The sequence below is a fragment of the Schistocerca gregaria genome, chromosome 6 (assembly GCF_023897955.1).
Source record: "Schistocerca gregaria isolate iqSchGreg1 chromosome 6, iqSchGreg1.2, whole genome shotgun sequence".
Lineage (NCBI taxonomy): Eukaryota > Metazoa > Arthropoda > Insecta > Orthoptera > Acrididae > Schistocerca > Schistocerca gregaria.
This window is the reverse complement of record NC_064925.1, coordinates 46,021,637-46,041,691: the sequence shown is the minus strand read 5'-3', so window position 1 is coordinate 46,041,691 and position 20,055 is coordinate 46,021,637. Positions and strand designations below refer to the sequence as shown.

General features: G+C 36.7%; 1 protein-coding gene across 1 annotated transcript; it reads left to right on the top strand.

Annotated features, from left to right (window-relative positions):
* Positions 1-5,932: 5,932 nt before the first annotated feature.
* LOC126278185 (uncharacterized) lies at positions 5,933-19,522 on the top strand. Its single transcript, XM_049978096.1, has 2 exons — positions 5,933-6,412; positions 18,626-19,522. The coding sequence occupies exons 1-2, from the start codon at positions 6,041-6,043 to the stop codon at positions 18,992-18,994; spliced, it is 741 nt and encodes a 246-aa protein (XP_049834053.1). The 5' UTR covers positions 5,933-6,040; the 3' UTR covers positions 18,995-19,522.
* Positions 19,523-20,055: the final 533 nt, after the last annotated feature.

Below are 20,055 nucleotides of genomic sequence, written 5' to 3'. Positions count from 1 at the left end.
ACTGAAAATTTGTAACAAATTAAAAGGGAACCAGTTGATGCAGGTGAATTTAGGTCCACGTAAAAGAAAGCTATATGAGGTACTGACACTGAAATGTTATTACTCAGTGGATGAATTCATGCAGGACGCACTGGAAATTTGAGCTGGATACAATGTGTTACATAATCCAAGAAATATCCTTATAGTATTATTATTTATTGCAGCACTATTATTTATTAACATAAAAAATCAGTGTAATTGTATTATAAATTTTTGACATATCTCCTGTACCCAAACCAAATGGATTGCAAATGTACGTCATGAGATGAATAAAACACAATTCAATTCACACAAAAAAGGGGATTAGTGTGACATTCCTGACAAGCGGAAATGTGAACTATGGTGACTATTACCAAATATATCCAAAAAGGACCAATGTGTTGCTATTCTTTTCTTGGCTGTTAAGTGACAAACAGTGGCAGACATCCATTTCTTCTGCTGCATACTTATAATTGTTGTCAGTGATTTATTGTGTGTATTGTCAGAAGGTATGCTACAGGAATGGTTCAAATTATCCACATTTGCTTCTGCAGGTTTACTGTTTTCTATGTGTTTGAGTTGTTGTGAGGAATTGCTTCTGTTGATTGTTCTAGAGTGTCATGTCCTTTCCAGGCACAACTGCTTGGTCATCCTGATGAGATAACACTGCCTGGCTACATTGAGTGTAGGATTTGACAGTGAGGACAAACATGCCTTACGCCCACCTCCTCCATAGTTGCCACTGATGCACTACCCTACCTCTCTCACAATGAAACCCTTCCATGTGAAACAACTGCTCAATAATAAATCTTTGAGTATCCAGTGACTGCAAGAGACTTTGTATGTTATACAGAAGTTTCAAAGACGACTTTAATACATGTACATAGTTTAAAAAAAAAATTGAAACTTACAGGAAATGCAAAATAACCATATTCATTTAAAATTACCAAGTTTGAAGTGTGTTTAAATTAATGAGAATAAGAGAGCACTGTGACAATGTAACTGCTCATGTTATCATAATAATCAAAGATGTACATATACGGCAGAGATACTGAGTCATATGATGACTGTTTTGAAAATAAGACCATAAATACTCATTACGGAAATTCAATGGATCCTGAGAAATAGGAATACACTGAGATAACACTCCATACTGAAAGGTGTTGCCATGACATTGTATTCAAAATGGGTGTAATATTAAGTACAGAGTATACTAAGCTTCAAATTTTTACCATTGTTTTTTTATTTTCATTACTGAATTCTGTGTGTTAGTAAATAAATAGGGAAAAATGGTGATATCTGCCACTGCTACAAAAATATTTATTGAGGGACTGTGCTCCACAATGTATGGGATTAAAAGTGAAATGACAACGTACAAATAGGTCACAGCAAATAACTTAAAATTAAACTTTTGAAAAGTGTATCTAGTGTATAAATAATAGTTTATTGGGAGCCACGCTGCAAAACTATTATAGAAAAGAGAAAGCATGTCATAATCTTCTTCTCCTCAGTGTCTCTGTCCATCCCCTCCTTCCCTCCACCTCTCTTTGTCCATATCAATTACCTTCTCTCCATCTCTTTCTATCTCTTCCTGCCCCATCTGTCCATCTTCTCCTTTCCACACTCTGTATGTTAATTTCCTCCCATCTCTCTCTCTCTCTCCATCTCCTCTCCCCCCTCCCCCGCCCTCCTCTCTGACCTTGAGCCTTGTTTATTATTATTTGCAAATTAAGAGTATAAAAATTTATTAGAGAAATGTATAAATATTTTAAGTAAATCAGTCAAGTACTTTTTGAAATATTTGTTAACAATGTTTTCCCTTTATATACATTTGTACTTCATCTATATTAAAACATATAGTCTATGTATATCTGAATCTTCATTAGTGTACCATGTGAAAATCTGAAATAAATTGGTCAAGAACATTTCAAGATTTTTAGTAACAATGTTTACTTTTCATATATATTAGGTATTTATTAATATATTATACGTACTTAAAAATAGGTATATAAAATGTGTGTACTCAACTGAAATGTTGTGTAAAGAAATTAAGTAAATTGATCAACTACTGTTTGAGTTTTGTAAACATAAACATACGCAGGCTGATTGTGGTTGTGGCTATGGTCTTCAATATATTTCATGTGAGACAGCAGCAAAGTGCATCATGTGAAATGTAATAGACCTCTCTGGTGCTATTGTGCGCTCTGAGTTTATGTGTGTAATATAGAGTTCCTAGGTTGTTGTGTTCAATGTATTTCACCTGGAAGTGCAAATATAGTTACTGGTATTAAATGTATTTTACTCACTATTACTTATTCATCTGTATTGACTAATATATTATGGACCTAGCGATGCATTTGGAATAAGTACATCCATAATATAACAGTGAGAAAGTATTGGAAAAGTGAACTTGTAGGAAGTACGAGTTATCCTTACAAGATGAATGCAAACTCTTTTGCATTATTCTTCTGTATTATTCTTTACATCAAGAGAGATCAAAGTTACTGTTAAAATGAGCATGGCACAAATTCCCCAGATTAAAAGAATTATGGGTCACAAAAACTATGCAACACGGAAATTTGCAGTAGAAGTGTATTTACATTTGTGTGACCTATGGGACCTGGTGGATAGGACACTGAAATCCACACATCAGAATTATTCAAGTAAGAAGAGGAAAGCAAAATCAGAGTTGATATTATTGGTTGACTCAGTGAATTATGTTCACATTGAAAAAGCTGCAACAACGAAAGACGTCTGGGACAAATTACGAAGTGCATTTGAGGGTGGAGGTCTTGTAGTTAATCCATGTGGCCCGATGGAGTGTAAATCCATAGGTTGGAGTTGTTATTTTCTTACATTTATTGATGACCATTCACGATAAACTCATATTTATTTTCTTAGTTCCAAATACCAAGAGAGTGACACTTTTGAGGAATGTCATAATATGGACAAAAGGTTGATGGAAAAGAAAATTAAGATCATCAGGTCTGATAACAGGAGAGAATATATTAACCAGAAATTGAAGACACTTCTGGCAAAAATCAGAATCAGGCATCAAACTACCATAAGGTGCAGCCCATTTCAAAATAGGGTTGCTGAGAGGACTAATAGGACCATAGTTGAAAAAGTTTGGAGCATGATAACTGATGCTGGATTATCAAAAGAATTTTGGGCAGAGGTGGTATCAACGGCTGTTAACTTGGACAATAGATCACCTACAAAAGCATTAGGGAATAGAACCCCCTATGAGATATTGATAGGAAGGAAACCTGACCTAAGCAATATAAGGGTTTTTGGGTGTGATGCAATGGTGCACATTCCAAAACAGCTGAGAGGAAAATAGCACCCAAAAGCTAAAAAGTATATTTTTGTACGCTATTGTGGGAATTCAAAGGGCTACTGATTAATGGATCCATTAAATAAAAGGATAGTTACAAGCAGAAATGTAGTATTCTTTGAAAATGGAATGGGCTCTGAAGAGGGCAAGACTTCTAAGTTCACTGACCTAGTTTCGAGAAGGAAACCTTATGTGAAGAAAAAGAAGGTGAAGGACAGGAAGAGGACAGTCAAAGGCAAATGGAGACTATTTATGATGGAAATGAGTTTGAGGATGGAAAAAATGAAGAGAACAACGTAAGGCATTCTTCCCTCATACCAAAACCAAAAGAATATTCGGATTTTGAGATATATGCAGCCCCGTCTTTTAATGATGAGCCAGCACAGTAGAAGAAGCAATGAGCAACCTGAACTCTCAAGACTGGAAATAATTGATGGGGAGTGAATTGGGAGATAGGCACTCCACTACTGGCTGCTGCTTTAAATTAATGGGGAGCCTCATTTCATGGTCTTGTCAAAAGCAAAAAATTGTAGCATTGAGTACTGTAGAGGCTCACTATATGGCGCTATCTCACACCAAACAGGAAGTATTGTGGCTAAGAATATTAATATGTCAAATACAACCCAATTTAATCATGGAACCTATAAAGATCTTCTGTGACAATAAAGGAGCCATTAAGCTAGCTAAAACTGATGTCACTAGTGCTAGGACAAAACATATTGATGTAAGACACCATTTTATTCCGGACCACATAGAGTGACAGGACATCGCCGTGGACTACCTGCACACAGAAGACATGTTGCTTGACTATCTACCAAAGCCCTTGGACAAGGAGAAATCTGAAAAGACTGTGGGGCTATTTGGTTTATCTTGTGAAAGAAAACCACAAAATATATGTTCCAAGGGGAGTATTGGAATGGTGTGAACAACATATTTTGTGTGAGAAGGCGGCAAAATGCACCATGGGAAATATAATATACCTTTCTGATGCTATTGTATGCTCTGAGTTTTATGAGTGTAATATAACTTTCCTTGGTTTTTGTGTTCAATGTATTTTACCTGGAAGTGCAAATATAGTTACTGGTACTAAATGTCTTTTACTCACTATTACTTATTCAAATGTGTCAACTCTAATACCTACACTTCTCTCCATTAGCAGATTAATGATTCCTTGAAGCTTGAGGATGTGTCCCATCATGTGACTCCTTCTTTTAATGACATTATACCATAAATGTCTGTTCTCTGCAGTTTCATTCCGAGCCTCTTCGTTAGTTGCCTAATCCACCCATCAAATCTTCAGCAATCTTCTGTACCAGCATATTTCAAAAGCTTCTAATCTCTTCTTGACTGTACTGATTATTCACATATTTCTGTTCTGTGCAGGGCAACACTCCAGATAAATACCTTCAGTAAAGATTTACTAGCTCTTAAATTTGTGTTAAATGTGAAAAGATTTCTTTTTACAGATATGCTGTTGTAGCTACTGCCAGCTGCATTTTATATTCTCTCTACTTTAGTCACCATCAGTTATTTTTCTGCCCAAACAACAAAACTTACTGCTTTCCTAACCTAATTTATGTTAATACAAATATAAGATATTCATTTAAGTCTGTGTATAATTTAAGACTTAAAGTAGCAGCACTATCAAAGGATTAAGTTTGTATAGATGCATCTTGAAAGTAACTGGAACCCATATCATCAGCTGTTTGTATACTAATTACTTTATGCATATAAGAATTGAAGCTTTTATGTAACTGGCATTGTACAATGAGTCTGCCTTTCACTCCTACCCAGATAAAGAAGAAACTTAAATGACAGCAGCATGAAATACAATAGTCACAGTTTTCTCTAGGCTTCAACAGATGTATAGCAACTAATGTGTCGCAAAGTGATACTTTTGTATACAGTACACCACAGAAAATATTTTAAAAAATTGTTTTTTTTTCTGATTCAGTCCATATATATACTCTTTCTTCTTGATGGAAAGTGAAAAATGAAGAATATTTTTTTAATTCATGTCAGTAATCTTATTTTATGTCTTTCTCTCCATCAGTTTTGCTATTTTTGCAATATTCCTATATGTAATAATAAGAAGTCTAGATTAAACTTCTATTTTTGTTTCAATTTATCTTTAACATAAAGAATCATTTATTTCATACATTACATTTTAGCATTTAACATTTTGTGTTTCTCCCTTCTTTTACAAAAATTGAGGCAGATTTATCTGACTTAAGTAATTTAGTAAGCAAGAAAATAAGTAAGTAGTAAGTTAACGCAAGATAAAGCTGTACATCAATCATTTATACAGTTTGTTTCTTTCCTTTCACTGACACAAATGTACTGTCTCTTGACATTCCCTGGCTCTCTGTCTTTGGAGATGACTTATAAGAAATACACAATTGCATAAGGCAGGAAAGAAAAAAAAATCTTAAGAAGTGGGAGTGTCTGATAACAAAACAAGTACTTTTCTAGAGATAAGATGACTTATGACCTTCTAAACAATCCCTGCCTCTTATCATGTTATTCAAGCCAAAGTGCCAGAAATTCTAGATAAGATCTTACTTCATTTCATAACCATGATAATGACCTCTCATGTGGCACAGTTCAGTCAACGGCACCATATGAAAAGGCCACAGAAATCCCTTGGTTTCAGCATTTTATGTTCACTGAATCAAAATAAACAAAATGCCATCAAACTGGAAGAGGCCAGCTGATGTTGCATTTCCTCAAGTTTGGGCTAGGTGTGAAGGCAAAACAACTTTAGCGGATGGTTCTAAGCTTGTATACAGAATACAGGATGCCACTCCTGAAATGCATGAAGAGATTCTTGACAGACTCATGATGGTATACTTTGTCCGAGATGAGGATATTTGCAAGACAATTAATTTAATGGCAGATAAAACATCTATGGAAGAAACTAGAATAATGTGGAAGGAATCACTACAGCAGAATGTTGGTCTTGTAGCTATAAGAGAATATCCAGATGGTCAAGAAGAAATCATTGGGACCAATATAACATGTGTTGTCAGCAAAGGGGAGAAATCAAATCCTGATGAGGTAAGAGCATTTTGTAAACATATTGGAATTTACAGTTGCTGAATAATTTCCATTTTTCATCTCCATTGATTGTAATCTTATTGTGACAAAGATCATTCTTGGGTTGTTGCAAAATATTTCAATGAACATAACTATGTAACAATTAGGCTTAGTGTTTAAATGAAAGTGAATTGTCAGTAATTCATAGGCGCTAAATCCAGTCTCTAGTTAACATTAGGAACTTCTCTGGCTGTTGAAATGACTTAGATTAGTCACAGTGGTTTGTCTAAGCAAAAAATGTCAAATCATTACATTGAACACATTCCACTTACAGTAGGTCTGCCTTCCCCCTTTTCATTCAGGCAGCTAATATCCATAACTAGCAAAACATTAATGTTACTAAACTTATACATCATGGACTTCTCTATTGCTGGTATTATAGCTAGCTGCTCATTGATGATTGTGTCATGTCCCTACATAAAATTATCAGTTAAGTAATTCATGTAAAACATGTAAGTTTACACAGGGATGAGAAATGTAAAAAAATGCCCACTTTAACACTATGAGTATTCCAGGAAGGAAACTGACCAATGAACACATTGCTACATATTGCTGCACTAATAATGTAAATAAGAGTTGCAAATATAAAAATTGGTAGCAGTTAAAGGTAAATTAAACATACTTAATCCCAGAATGAGATTTTCACTCTGCAGCAGTGTGTGCACTGATATGAAACTTCCTGGCAGATTAAAACTGTGTGCCCGACAGAGACTCGAACTCGGGACCTTTGCCTTTCACGGGCAAGAGCTCTACCATCTGAGCTACCGAAGCATTGTCATACTGGCAGAAGTAAAGCTGTGGCCCGGTAAGCAGTGCAGTTTAATGCACTGCTTTCTGGGCGGGAAGGTGTGCTGGTCCCCGGCACGAATCTGCCTGGTGGATTAGTGTCGAGGTCCAGTGTGCTGGCAAGTCTGTGGATGGTTTTTAAGGAAGTTTTCCATCAGTCTCAGCGAATGCAAGCTGGTTCCCCTTATTCCGTCTCAGTTACACTATGTCAGCGATTGCAGTGCAAACAGTTTCTCCACCTACGTTTACACCATAACTGCTCTACCACGCAAACATGGGGGTTACACTCATCTTGTCTGAGACATACCTGGGGGGGCCCACTGGGGGCCGAACCACACAATAATGCTGGGTTTAGTGTGGGGCAGTGGTGGGTGAGTGGACTGCTGTGGTCTGTTGTGGGGTAGTGAACCACTGAGGGCTATGGTGGGGATGAAGCCTCTACATCATTTCTAGGTCCCTAGTCCCATACGATACAAAATATACATACTTATAAATCCCACAAATTTATGTTTGTCATGAGAAAACTTCTGAAATTAAGAGTGGTGCTTGAACTTGAACATAATTAAATTCTGTACATACACGATGTTGCTCTTGAAAATTTTCCAAGTAATAGATATTGGTTATAGTAAAATCAAAAGTATCTAGTTGTTGTTGTTGTGGTGTTCAGTCCAGAGACTGGTTTGATGCAGCTCTCCATGCTACTCTAACCTGTGTAAGCTTCTTCATCTCCAAGTAACTACTACAGCCTACATCCTTCTGAATCTGCTTAGTGTATTGAGCTCTTGGTCTCCATCTCTGATTTTTACCCTTCAAGCCTCCCTCCAATATTAAATTTAAGATTCTTTGATGCCTCAGAACATTCTTTTAGTTAGGTTGTGCCACAAAATCCTCTTATCTCCAATTCACTTCTTGTCTAAACTACTTGTGTCCATGTTTCACTTCTGTACATGGCTACACTCCATACAAATAATTTCAGAAATGACTTCCTGACACTTAAATCTATACTCGATGTTAACAAATTTCTCTTCTTCAGAAACACTTTCCTTGTCATTTTCAGTCTACATTTTATATCCTCTCTACTTCAACCATCATCAGTTATTTTGCTCCCCAAATAACAAAACTCATCTACTACTTTTAAGTGTCTCTTTTCCTATCTAATTCCCTCAGCATCACCTGATTTAATTCGACTACATTTCATTATCCTAGTTTTACTCTTGTTGATGTTCATCTTACATCCTCCTTTCAAGACACTGTCCATTCTGTTCACCTGCTGTTCCAGATCCTTTGCTGCATCTAGTATGTACATCAGAATGTAGCTAAGCAAAGTGGAATTGAAGGAAAATTGCTAGAACATGTAGTGTCAAGACCCTACTACTACATTTGCTTTTGGTAATATTTTATATGCATGTGCAGGAAGCTGCATAGCTTCGTCATTGTATATCCATGAATAGCATGATATGATAACATTTTTTAATTGGTATTTGGTCATCAATTTAAATCTATGTTAGTTATCCCAGCTACACTGAATCTTATACTAATTTTAAAGAAATTAAGTAACTGTCTCCCATGTATTTAACAAACTTAAACAACACAAATAATGATTTGTGCTGACAGTGTTAAAAGAAAATAAATTGACAGAAACTTCCAAGCTTCCAAATCATCAAAGAAGGTGAAATCTACTTACTTCATGAGAATAATTAGGTGTCTGGGTGGAGTTGGTGGGGGGTGGAAGGAGGGGGAGTGGGGAAAGAATAGATTGTAGAATTAAATTAAATTAATTGTCTGTTCATTTTGAACAACATTAAAGCTGGAAAGGAACTGATGAAATTTATCTTTATGATGACAGGATAAGACAGGAATAGAGAAACATAATGTAAGTGATCACAAATTAGCTGGCTGTTCATGGTAGTCCAATACGGATAGAGAGCAGCTTTCAGCATCTGTAAACAGTGTTATTAAAATAATTAAAATGGTAGGTGAGGAAAACAAATTATATTATGATCAAAATAGGGTAAAACACATTGAAAAGAGAATCATATAAATTAAAACAATGAAGCCACTGTACTGATTTATGAGTATTTAGAACTACTGAAGACAATAACTGAACATGGCTTACATAGAAGAGCAAAAATAGTTTGGAGAGCTCTTGTTAAATGATGTGTGGTTTTCGCAAAAACCATTCAGAAACTCTATGCTGTTCAATGACAGCAGTCACGAGATGTAAGGTGAGACTTAGAAATCTGACAACAAAACAATTTCAATATTCTGTTAGCCATTCCTAATTTCCCTACTCAATTAGCTTGAGGCAGCAATGGTAGTCCAACAAAGACATGCCTACCCTGTGCTAAATGGACAGTCAGATAACTATACAGTTATTCACATTCTGTAACTTACCTGCATGTACAATTCACAAACATTTAAAGAAAACAATGTGACCATTAAATTAAAACACTATGGGTGGTTTTAGAGAACACCTAAAAGGTATTGACTGGGGTGCAGCTTACAGTCTGCCCAATGTCAGCTGTAATGTTTCTACATAAGTTTGCATCCATTCTTCAAATCAATTATCCCAGAAACATAATTCAGTACCAGGATGCTATAGAAGAAACTTGACCATTACAGGTATCACAGCATCTTCAAATAAAAAAATTTGTACTTACAAAATAATCAGTATCATTATTAACTTCAAAAAACTTCGATATTATGTACAGCAGAATATTAAATGAAGTCAGAAAATAAAATACAGGAATATGTACATCTTGTGTGATATTTACAGCTCAGACAAAATCAAACCAAACATGAAATACCATTAAATGAGAGATGAGGAAAGAAGCTACAGAAAATGATCCTATTTCTGTTGAACAGGATGGGAGAAAGGGCAATTTATATATGGAATATATTTTAAGTACTAATTTTTAAAAGCAGCTGAGAAAGCCATTGCAAGTAATAATAATAATATAATAATTGTAATAATAATAATAATAGCTTTATTCAACATCGAATGGTACACTGCACACGTACAAAGAAACAGTAATGATTAAAGTTATTGGTACAATATGCAAGACACATTCTTCTGAATACGTCATTAAGTTACAACAAAATTACAATTAGATGTTTACTGGTGAGTAGGAAGGGTGTTTTACTAAAAATTTCTTAAGTTGATGTTTCAGTTTAATTGTAGGAAGAGCCATGACTGCCCTAGGCAGTGCATTATCTAATTTTATACCTGCGTACTAAGGCCCCCTTTCGTAAAGCGCTGTTCTGTGGCTGCCAATGTAAAATCTTTCTTTATTCCTAGTATTGTACTGGTGGAAATCTGAATAAGTGTTTGGGTGCAGTATTTTCACAAGCAATATGGCTTTTAGAATGTATGTGTTTATAACAGTTAACACCTCTGTTTTTGGAAACAAGTTGCGACAAGATTCCCTATATTTTGCTCCACAGATTATTCTCACACCCCTTTTTTGAAGAATGAGTAGCTTATCTAGATTATCTTTGGTTGTTGCCCCCCAAATTTCAATACCGTAGTTCAAGTGAGAAGAGAAAAGAACATGGTATGCAGTCTTTAGGACTATGGTGTCTCTACAGAACTTGTTAATAGTACTGATTGCAAATATATTTTTTGACAACTTAGTTGCTAGGGAGTCAATGTGTGTGTCCCATTTCAGGTTGCTTTGGATTGTTATGCCAAGGAATTTTACAATAGACTCTTTCTTTACCAATTCGTTGCCCATGTATACTTTAATTTCAGTATTCAAACTACTTTTGTTAAACTCCATCAAACATGTTTTACCGGTGCTTACATTTAAATGGCTCTCATTAAAAAACTGAACAATTTCTTTTGTCACATTATTGCACTCAGCCTCTAGTTCATTACATGATTCCTTTTTACATACAATGGACGTGTCATCGGCATACAGAACAATTTTGGAATTTATAGTACAGTATTTAATATCATTTACATAGATCAAGAACAGAAGGGGGCCCAACACCTAGCCCTGGGGCACACCATATTTTATGCAAGTGATCTCAGATTTGTAGACACCACTTTCTGTTTTAAGTAGAACAAATTGTTTTCTATTGCTCATATAACACTTTATTAGGTCATAAGCAGCGCCTCTAATGCCCATTTTCCATAGCTTGTCTAATAGGATGTCAACTTCCACAGAATCAAAGGCTTTTTCCAGGTCTAGGTATACACCTGCCACATGTTCCTTGCTTTCGATACCCCCTATCACTTCTTCAATTAGTTGAGCAGCTGCAGTGCTAGTTTATGTACCTTTTAGGAATCCATTTTGATTTTCGAACATCTGGTTGTGTTTGTTAAGAAAGTTTATAATCCTGTTGTATATAACTTTCTCAACTATTTTGGAAAAGACAGGAAGGATTGAGACTGGTCTGTAGTTTTCTATTTTGTTGTTGTCACCTTTCTTAAAAATGGGTGTTACCTGTGCTATTTTGAATCTGTCTGGAAAGGTGCCTGATTCTATTATATTGTTGACTGCTGCAGACAGAGGTACAGAGACATTTTGGCTACAGGCTTTTAAAACATTAGTATTTAGGCCATCATGCCCAGCTGAATTAGAGGGTTTTAGAGAGCTAATGATGCCCATTATTTCTGCACAGTTTGTGGGGGCTAGATATACACTATGGTCACATATATTACCTTTAAAACTGTAGTGCATGTTTTTATGTTTGCTATTTATGGCTTCTCCTATGGAAGAAAAATATTTGCAATTTCCAGTTGGTCTTTTATGAGCATACCACTGTGGTTAATAGTAAAGTCCATACAGGATTTGTCATTGCAGGTTCTAAAACCGTTTATGACTGCTCAGATGCCAGCAGTTACGTTGTGTGAGTTTTGAAGCTTATTTGCAACATAGTTGCTCCTGGTCTGTGAGAGTAAGTCCTTATAGTGTGCTTGATATGTTTTGAAGGCTTCCTTTACCTCAGGAACCTCTCTATTATTCAGCATTGCACTGTGGAGTAGTTTTAATTTTTCCCTCGCTTCAGTGACATTACTATTTACCCAACTATTTTTGTTTATATTTTTTGTTTGTTTCATTTTTGTGATTACAGCTGGGCATGTGGTATCAAGGCAGTAATAGAAGTCAGCAGCAAAGGTATCATATGAAAAGCTACTATTTTCAAACCATTTTATTTGTGCTAGCATGCAGTTTAGTCTGTTTATGTTGTCATTATACATTATTCTTTTAGTTACAAACTGTTGCTTTGTAGTGACAGAGAGGGCCTCATGGAGCTCCAATTTAAGTTGTACTGCATGGTGATCTGAGATGGCTAGTTTTAAAACCGATGGACTGTGGGATAGGTGGGTCATGTTTGTTATTATGTTGTCAAGACATGTTTTACTACTGCCAATTTCTCTAGAGGGTTCCCGAATGAGTGGGGTCAGGTTAAATTCATCACACAGACAATGTAACTTTTTGGTGCTGACATCATTTGTTAATAAATCTATATTTATATCCCCTGTAACTATAATATTTACATGACCATTTGGACCAGAAAATGTTGTATCTATATATACAAGCAAGTCAGAAAGATTTACAAAAAAGGTATCTGTATTTGCTGCAGGTGGCCTGTAAACACCGATAACTGTTATGTTATCTCTACCCCACTTTAGGTTTATTGCAGCAAATTCTGAGACTCCTTCCAAGCAGAAGGCACTCACATCAATAACATTAAAATTACTTTCATTTACAGTGAAAATTGCTACACCTCCCCCAGTCTTGCTTTTCTACTGAAGGCTGTGCAGAATTTCATACACAATGGTTGACTAATGGGAGAGGGAGACCAAGAGGTGAATACACCAAGCAGATTCAGAAGTATGTAGGTTGCACTAGCTACTGGGAGATGAAGAAGCTTGCACAGGATAGAGTAGCATGGAGAGCTGCATCAAATGTATCTCAGGACTGAAGACCACAACAACAACAACAACAACAACAACAACAGTGGGTTTACACATGTTTTTACTTTTTTTCGTTTTCTGATGCCCCCCCCCCCTTACCCCCCCCCCCCCCCCCCCCAACCCCCCGCACCCACCCACCATGTCACTGCATTAACAGGTTGTTCCTCATACAATCTATCACATGATAACCTTGATGTTCCAGGTTACTCCTCTGGAAGCTTTATCTTTGAGCATAAGTAATGCAGGTAATCAGTCCCCTGTAATGGTATGATTGTGTAACTGTTAGTTTGGCATCCACATCTGTTAGTATAGGGCAGTTCCTGTGAATGTATCACTGAGAGCCATATTTGTTGTTAACTGGATTCAGCTGTTACAAAAAATTTACACTGCTAGTTTCAAAAGCAATCAGAAAAGGTTACTTCTAAGCCGTTAATTTATTCTGCACATTTATTTTTATTTTTATTTTGAAACTTGAAACTTTATGTGATTTAATTAATTTTGTTGTTACTTAACTTATGTAAATTGTCAGCATTCAGCCCTTTATATGGTAAATATAACACCATGGAAACATGCTATATAATTCAAAGCAAGCTACAGTCAGAGGTGGATTTTCTATTTTTTCTAAAGTGTTTTGCAATCTATTAACAATCTTACATTACTTGGCAAGAAAACAATCACATCTGTAGCAATGAACTCACAACCTTCTAATTTTTGTAAAAGCAGGGAATGACAGAATGAGGGTTACTGAGCTAAGGAAAATCTTCCCTGTGAAATAAAGATAAAACAATAATCAAAATATAGGCAGGCAGTTTGCAAATACATATTTGTGAAGTGAAATTCAACTGCTGGGTAACATATCCATACCATGCTGCTCCACTCTGTGCACTGTTACCTGAATGGATCCATCGTGGCATACTGTCCACAAAATATTGTTCAAGCCTGTCACACACTATGATAGCAGTCCTTCTGAGGTAATACAGTGTGTGAGAATGGTTTCTGCTATGATGCATTGCATTTTTCATCTAGTTCCAAGCATACTCAATTTGGATTCAGGTCAGTAGAGCAGATAACACATGCTGTTCCATTCAGTTGATTCCTGCCTTCTGGAGGAAGAGGAAAATGTTTACAAGGTGGTTGTGGTGTGCCCTGGCATGATTGTCTTGAGAGGTGAAACCCACAACTGAAAAGTTGACTGTAGGACTGGATAGTAGAGTAGAGAAGCCTGTGCAGATACAGCAAAGAGCTAAGATTAACACTTGACAGTGATAAATTACAGTATAACAGTCCAAAATATGGCCGACATTTCTGCTGAAAACATTGGACTATTAGCCTGAAATATGCATTGAGATCTTAAATGATGATCATCAGGCATCAATCATATCCTGAACTTATTGATGAACAGATCCTGATCTCATTGTGCCATTGAGCAGTGTTTCTTTCCAGGTGCTGTTGTGCAGCCACAGAACCTTATCATCAACAAAATCATTTTCAGATTTCAATTTCTTCACATGTGGCAGTGCTGTGTAGGTGGGGTTTGTACTGTCGCAATACCTGACAAAAATAGCGAAGCACCCAGAAGACATAGTCATACATTAATGTCACTTTGTACTCATGCATACCAACAAAAGGCATGTAAATAATTGGAGACAGAAAGGCCACCAGAGAGCATTAGCTTTTTCATGTTTGTTGTTGTTACTGGGCCTGGTAGGGTATATAAGGGGAGGGGGGTGAACAATATCAAATGTTGAGTGATTACTGTGAAGGACAATGAAATGCTGTATACTCATGCGAGGCAGAGTTGTCACCGTCTGACAGAGTTTGAAACTGTATCTCTGAGTCATTATCTAGGATCAAAGATATCAAGGACCAGTTACAACAATTGAGGGCCAGGTTGCCTCAAGGGAGAATATAATGGTTTAGTGACACACTTCCCTATTAAATCAGTGTATGCATCCATAAAAGTCTGGGGATAACAAACCAAGTTTTCCATCAGGGCAGACCCATAAATGCCATATTCTGGAGGGGATTTGTGCTTGCCTTCTCCTAATATGTTGAGGAATGTCAGTTGTGTGTATGTATTAAGTGACAGCTGATTCGGACTTGTGCAGTGTAATATTGTGTTTTGGTTTTCATCAAGAATGGAAGAGAAAAGGTAAAACCCAGTGTTGGCATGCAACCTAATCTCTCAATACCCCTTTTTGCTGGACACGTCACCTAGAAATTGCACACAACACATTATGGAAAATTTTGAAACTGAATCCATGACATTGCTGCAAGACCTGCTAATCAGGAACTTAACACCAACCCCTTCCCCTCCTTGCTGGCCAAATATCTCAAAGAAAATTTCTTCTACCTCCAAATTTTAAAACAATTACCCAGATCAGATACCACCACAATTGCAAGACTCAATGTCTGCACTGCTAGGTTATTTGTAAATTTGACTCTATTTTGCAACTGTTGAAAAAAATTCACTTTTTTTTTGGGCAGTGTAATTGTAACAGATGCTAAAGAGGCAAAATTGATCATGTGGAGATGGTTGTGTACTGTTTTGGTCTATACAGCTCTCCCAGTTGCCTCCAAAGAAGCTGTGTTCAGTACTGTTGCATTTTCCTCAGGTTACCTAAGAGCCATAATTTGTCGGTACCAATCATCAACTTACAGCATTATTTCTGAGTAACCACAACAAAGCAAATTGTCAGTGATTTGTTCCATATGACAGAGACAGAATGTCCAAATGACATCGCTATGGGAATGCCAATTCAGCAGGTGGCTAAGTGTGCTGAGAAGTCTTCTTGTTGTAAAGTAGGAAAAAGTGTGCTGTCTAAACTCAAAGTGCCCATCTGAGGCACTCTTGACAGAGTTAAAGTGTGCAACAGGTGGGCTGTCATTTTCTTCTTGTAGTGTTATAATTATGGAAACTCCTGATCTAGAAATTAAATTTGATTGCAGAAACTGTAACATATAAAGTGACATTCTTCAAGTATTTGACAAAAACACTTTCCACTTGAGTATGTCCCCATTACTGGACAGATGGGTGGCAACTCTTTAGTACGTAACTTCCTGAAAAAGTTTGGAAAACTGTGCAAGGAGAATGTGGCACGGATACAGTGAACCATCTTTTAATCTGTTCAGAAAAATGTCCAAATTAATGACACATCTAACCAAAATATTGCAGCCTATATGGCCTTCGACTTTTAACTGTATTATTAGAAATGTGATTAACAGTATGTTTGTATTTACTTTTAGTGTCCTGATTTTTCTTACTTGTCATGATAATGTATTAGAAATTTTTATTTTGCTAGAGCTCCTTCTTTGGTGCAGTTTTCTGCTTTCTCTTCTGCACTGCCTTAAAGTCATACACCAGAATCTTGGTAGTCACGGATTGACAAATCCGACACGTTAGTTGTAACTGAACATTGGTACAATGGAGCCCACATCTGCCCCGGGAAATGTCTTACAACTTAAAACCTGGTTGCTAAATCTCTGTCTTACCATTATATAATCTATCTGAAACCTGTCAGTATTTCCAGGCTTCTTTCATGTATACAACGTTCTTTTATGATTCTTGAACCAAGTGTTAGCTAGGATTAAGTTGTTCTCTGTGCAAAATTCTACCACGTAGCTTCCTCTTCCATTTCTTACCCCCAATCCATAGTCACCTATTACATTTCCTTCTCTCCCGTTTCCTACTACCGAATTCCAGTCACCCATGACTATTAAATTTTCATCTCCCTTCACTATCTGAATAATTTCTTTTATTTCATCATAAATTTCTTCAATTTCTTAGTCATCGGCAGAGCTAGTTGGCATATAAACTTGTACTACTGTAGTAGGCGTGGGCTTTGAGTCTATCTTGGCCACAATAATGCTTTCACTATGCTGTTCGTAGTAGCTTACCCGCACTCCTATTTTTTTATTCATTATTAAACCAACTCCTGCATTACCCCTATTTAATTTTGTATTTATAACCCTGTATTCACCTGACCAAAAGTCTTGTTCCTCCTGCAACTGAACTTCACTAATTCCCACTATACCTAACTTTAACCTATCCATTTCTCTTTTTAAATTTTCTAACCTACCTGCCCAATTAAGGGATCTGACATTCCACGCTCCGATCCGTAGAACATCAGTTTTCTTTCTCCTGATAATGACATCCTCTTGAGTAGTCCCCACCCGGAGATCCCAATGTGGGACTCTTTTACCTCTGGAATATTTTACCCAAGAGGATGCCATCATCATTTAACCATACAGTAAAGCTGCATGCCCTCAGGAAAAGTTACGGCTGTAGTTTCCCCTTGCTTCCCACCATTCACAGTACCATCACAGCAAGGCCGTTTTGGTTACTGTTCCAAGGCAAGATCAGTCAATCATCCAGACTGTTGCCCCTGCAACTACTGCAAAGGCTGCTGCCCCTCTTCAGGAACCACACATTTGTCTGGCCTCTCAGCAGATACCCCTCCGTTGTGGTTGCACCTACGGTACGGCTATCTGTATTGCTGAGGCATGCAAGCCTCCCCACCAACGGCAAGGTCCTTGGTTCATAAGAAGGGCGTGGAGGGGCGGGGGGGGGGGGGGACCCACCGATCATGACAAAATTATCACTGAAAAAGTCTGGGGATAATAAACAAAGTTTTGCATCAAGGCATACCCATAAATGCCATATTCTGGAGGGGATTTGTGCTTGCCTTCTCCTAATATGTTGTGGAATACAGTTGTGTGTATGTATTAAGTGACAGCTGATTCGGGCTTGTGCAGTGTAATACTGTGTTTTGGGTTTCATCAAGAATGGAAGAGAAAAGGTAAAACCCAGTGTTGGCATGCAACCTAATCTCTCCATGCCCCTTTTTACTGGACACGTCTAGAAATTGCACACAACACATTATGGAAAATTTTGAAACTGAATCCATGACATTGCTGCAAGACCTGCTAATCGGGAACTTTACACCAACCCCTTCCCCTCCTTGCTGGCCAAATATCTCAAAGAAATTTTCTTCTACCTCCAAATTTTAAAACAATTACCCCAGATAAGATACCACCACAATTGTAAGACTGAATGTCTGCACCAAGGGGTGGTCTCCTACAAAGGAAAGGGGCTCCAAAAGGAAATTAAAATTAAGTAGGAAAAATACAGAGCACTGTGTTATTGCAATACGTTATTTTTTTCTGGAACCACCAAATCAGTTGTAAAATACATGTGCAAACACTTTAATTAAATATTTCATCAATTTTATGCATGCAGATGTTGAAACTAATAGCAGAAAATCCTCCTTTTTTTGTCTCCCTATCTGAGTTCTCACGAATGAAACTAACACTTCTGTACTATCCCACATTTATGTGACAAATACAGGCAATAACTAATGGTTTTAGACTAATAAATCACAAGGAAATTGACATCAAACTACGTACATGCAACATTGGCCAATACCAAGGGAATGAAAATTAACATACATTTATTTTTATAGGTGAAAGGTGAGGCAATGAGAAAAATTTGGCGTATGTTGATGGAGGATCTACCAAAACAACTTGATGTATTTGAGCATTATGGGGTGGACCACTACATGAGTGCTGTGGGACTAACTGTATTACCAAAATATAGAGGACAAAATGTGGGACTTGAGATTTTACGTGCTCGATTTCAACTTGTGAAAGGTGTTGGACTGAAGGCAACAGCAACAGCTTTCACTGCCATGGCCTCTCAAAAACAAGCACAGCGTGCCGGCTATGAGTTGTTGACTGAAATGGTATATAATGATTACAAGGTAGATGGAAAAGTTGTCTTCCCAGGGATGACCACACCATCAGTGAAATATATGGGCAAATACATACCTTGATGAGCAGAACATAAACTGTAATGGTCATTCAGAAACAAAGTAGCAGAGAAAATGTGTGTGTGTGTGTGTGTGTGTGTGTGTGTGTGTGTGTGTGTGTGTGTGTGTGTGTGTGTGTTTTCCCCCAGTGTGAGCACTGTACTGGAAATATTTGTGTCATGCTCAGTAAGGTGTTTGGAAATGTTGCTATATTCTCATAAGTAATGGTACAAAATGAAAATTTATTAAACAGTATAATTCAGTGCATGACGTCAACTTATGTGAGTATGGTGTATGAATGATGTATTTGAATTTTCAGCAGACAAATGTGACTCAATAAAATAACATTGGTAATTTGTATTAAACTGACAAATTTGTATCATTGTAAGCTACATAAGTTCAGAGTAATATTTCGCTTTGCAGCTTGTAAAAATTTCTGCCAAAGTAATAAATTACAAGGGGGTTCCTTAAGTTTCAGATAAAACACAAGAATGTAACATTTGTACAGTTTTTCAATAAACAATGAAAGCACTCTCTCAGTTCACTAACCAATTAATGACTTTTTTTACTGAGAACTGAATTTCATAGACTACAATTCTGAAGAAATTTTTAAATAAGTGGAATTCTATTTGGAGTTAAGTGTACTTCATAATTTTTTCTGAAACATAAGGAGTAAAAGCTAGTTATCAAGCACCATTTAACCTAGTCGGTCTTTATGTAACATAAATGCTACACCCAAATTATATTTTTTCTACTTATTTGTGGTACCTGATTGTAGCATGTACTTAAACCAATATGCTATCAGCGCCTCACTTGTTTTCATTTCTGCATGTTCCGAGTAGGTGGCAACACATATGCTTGAAAAAAACTGTTTATTGAAGTCTCTATTCAAGAAATAAAGGTAATTTCTGCTTGTTGTTCATAGTTTTAGACTAGAATCTGTTTATCACATACTGTAATCTGCTAATATACCCTACACTAATGATTAAGTGATTATTTCATCACAACAATACTTCCAGTGGCACTGTTGTCATAATATTTAAGAATTTAATATTGTGTATTGCACATAGTTCAGCTTTTTTTCT

Excerpts from the sequence above, each read along its gene's own strand:
- LOC126278185 (XM_049978096.1), top strand. The coding sequence starts at position 6,041 with ATGCCATCAAACTGGAAGAGGCCAGCTGATGTTGCATTTCCTCAAGTT. Across the intron at positions 6,413-18,625 it reads AGAAATCAAATCCTGATGAG|GTGAAAGGTGAGGCAATGAG; the intron begins GTAAGAGCATTT and ends TTATTTTTATAG.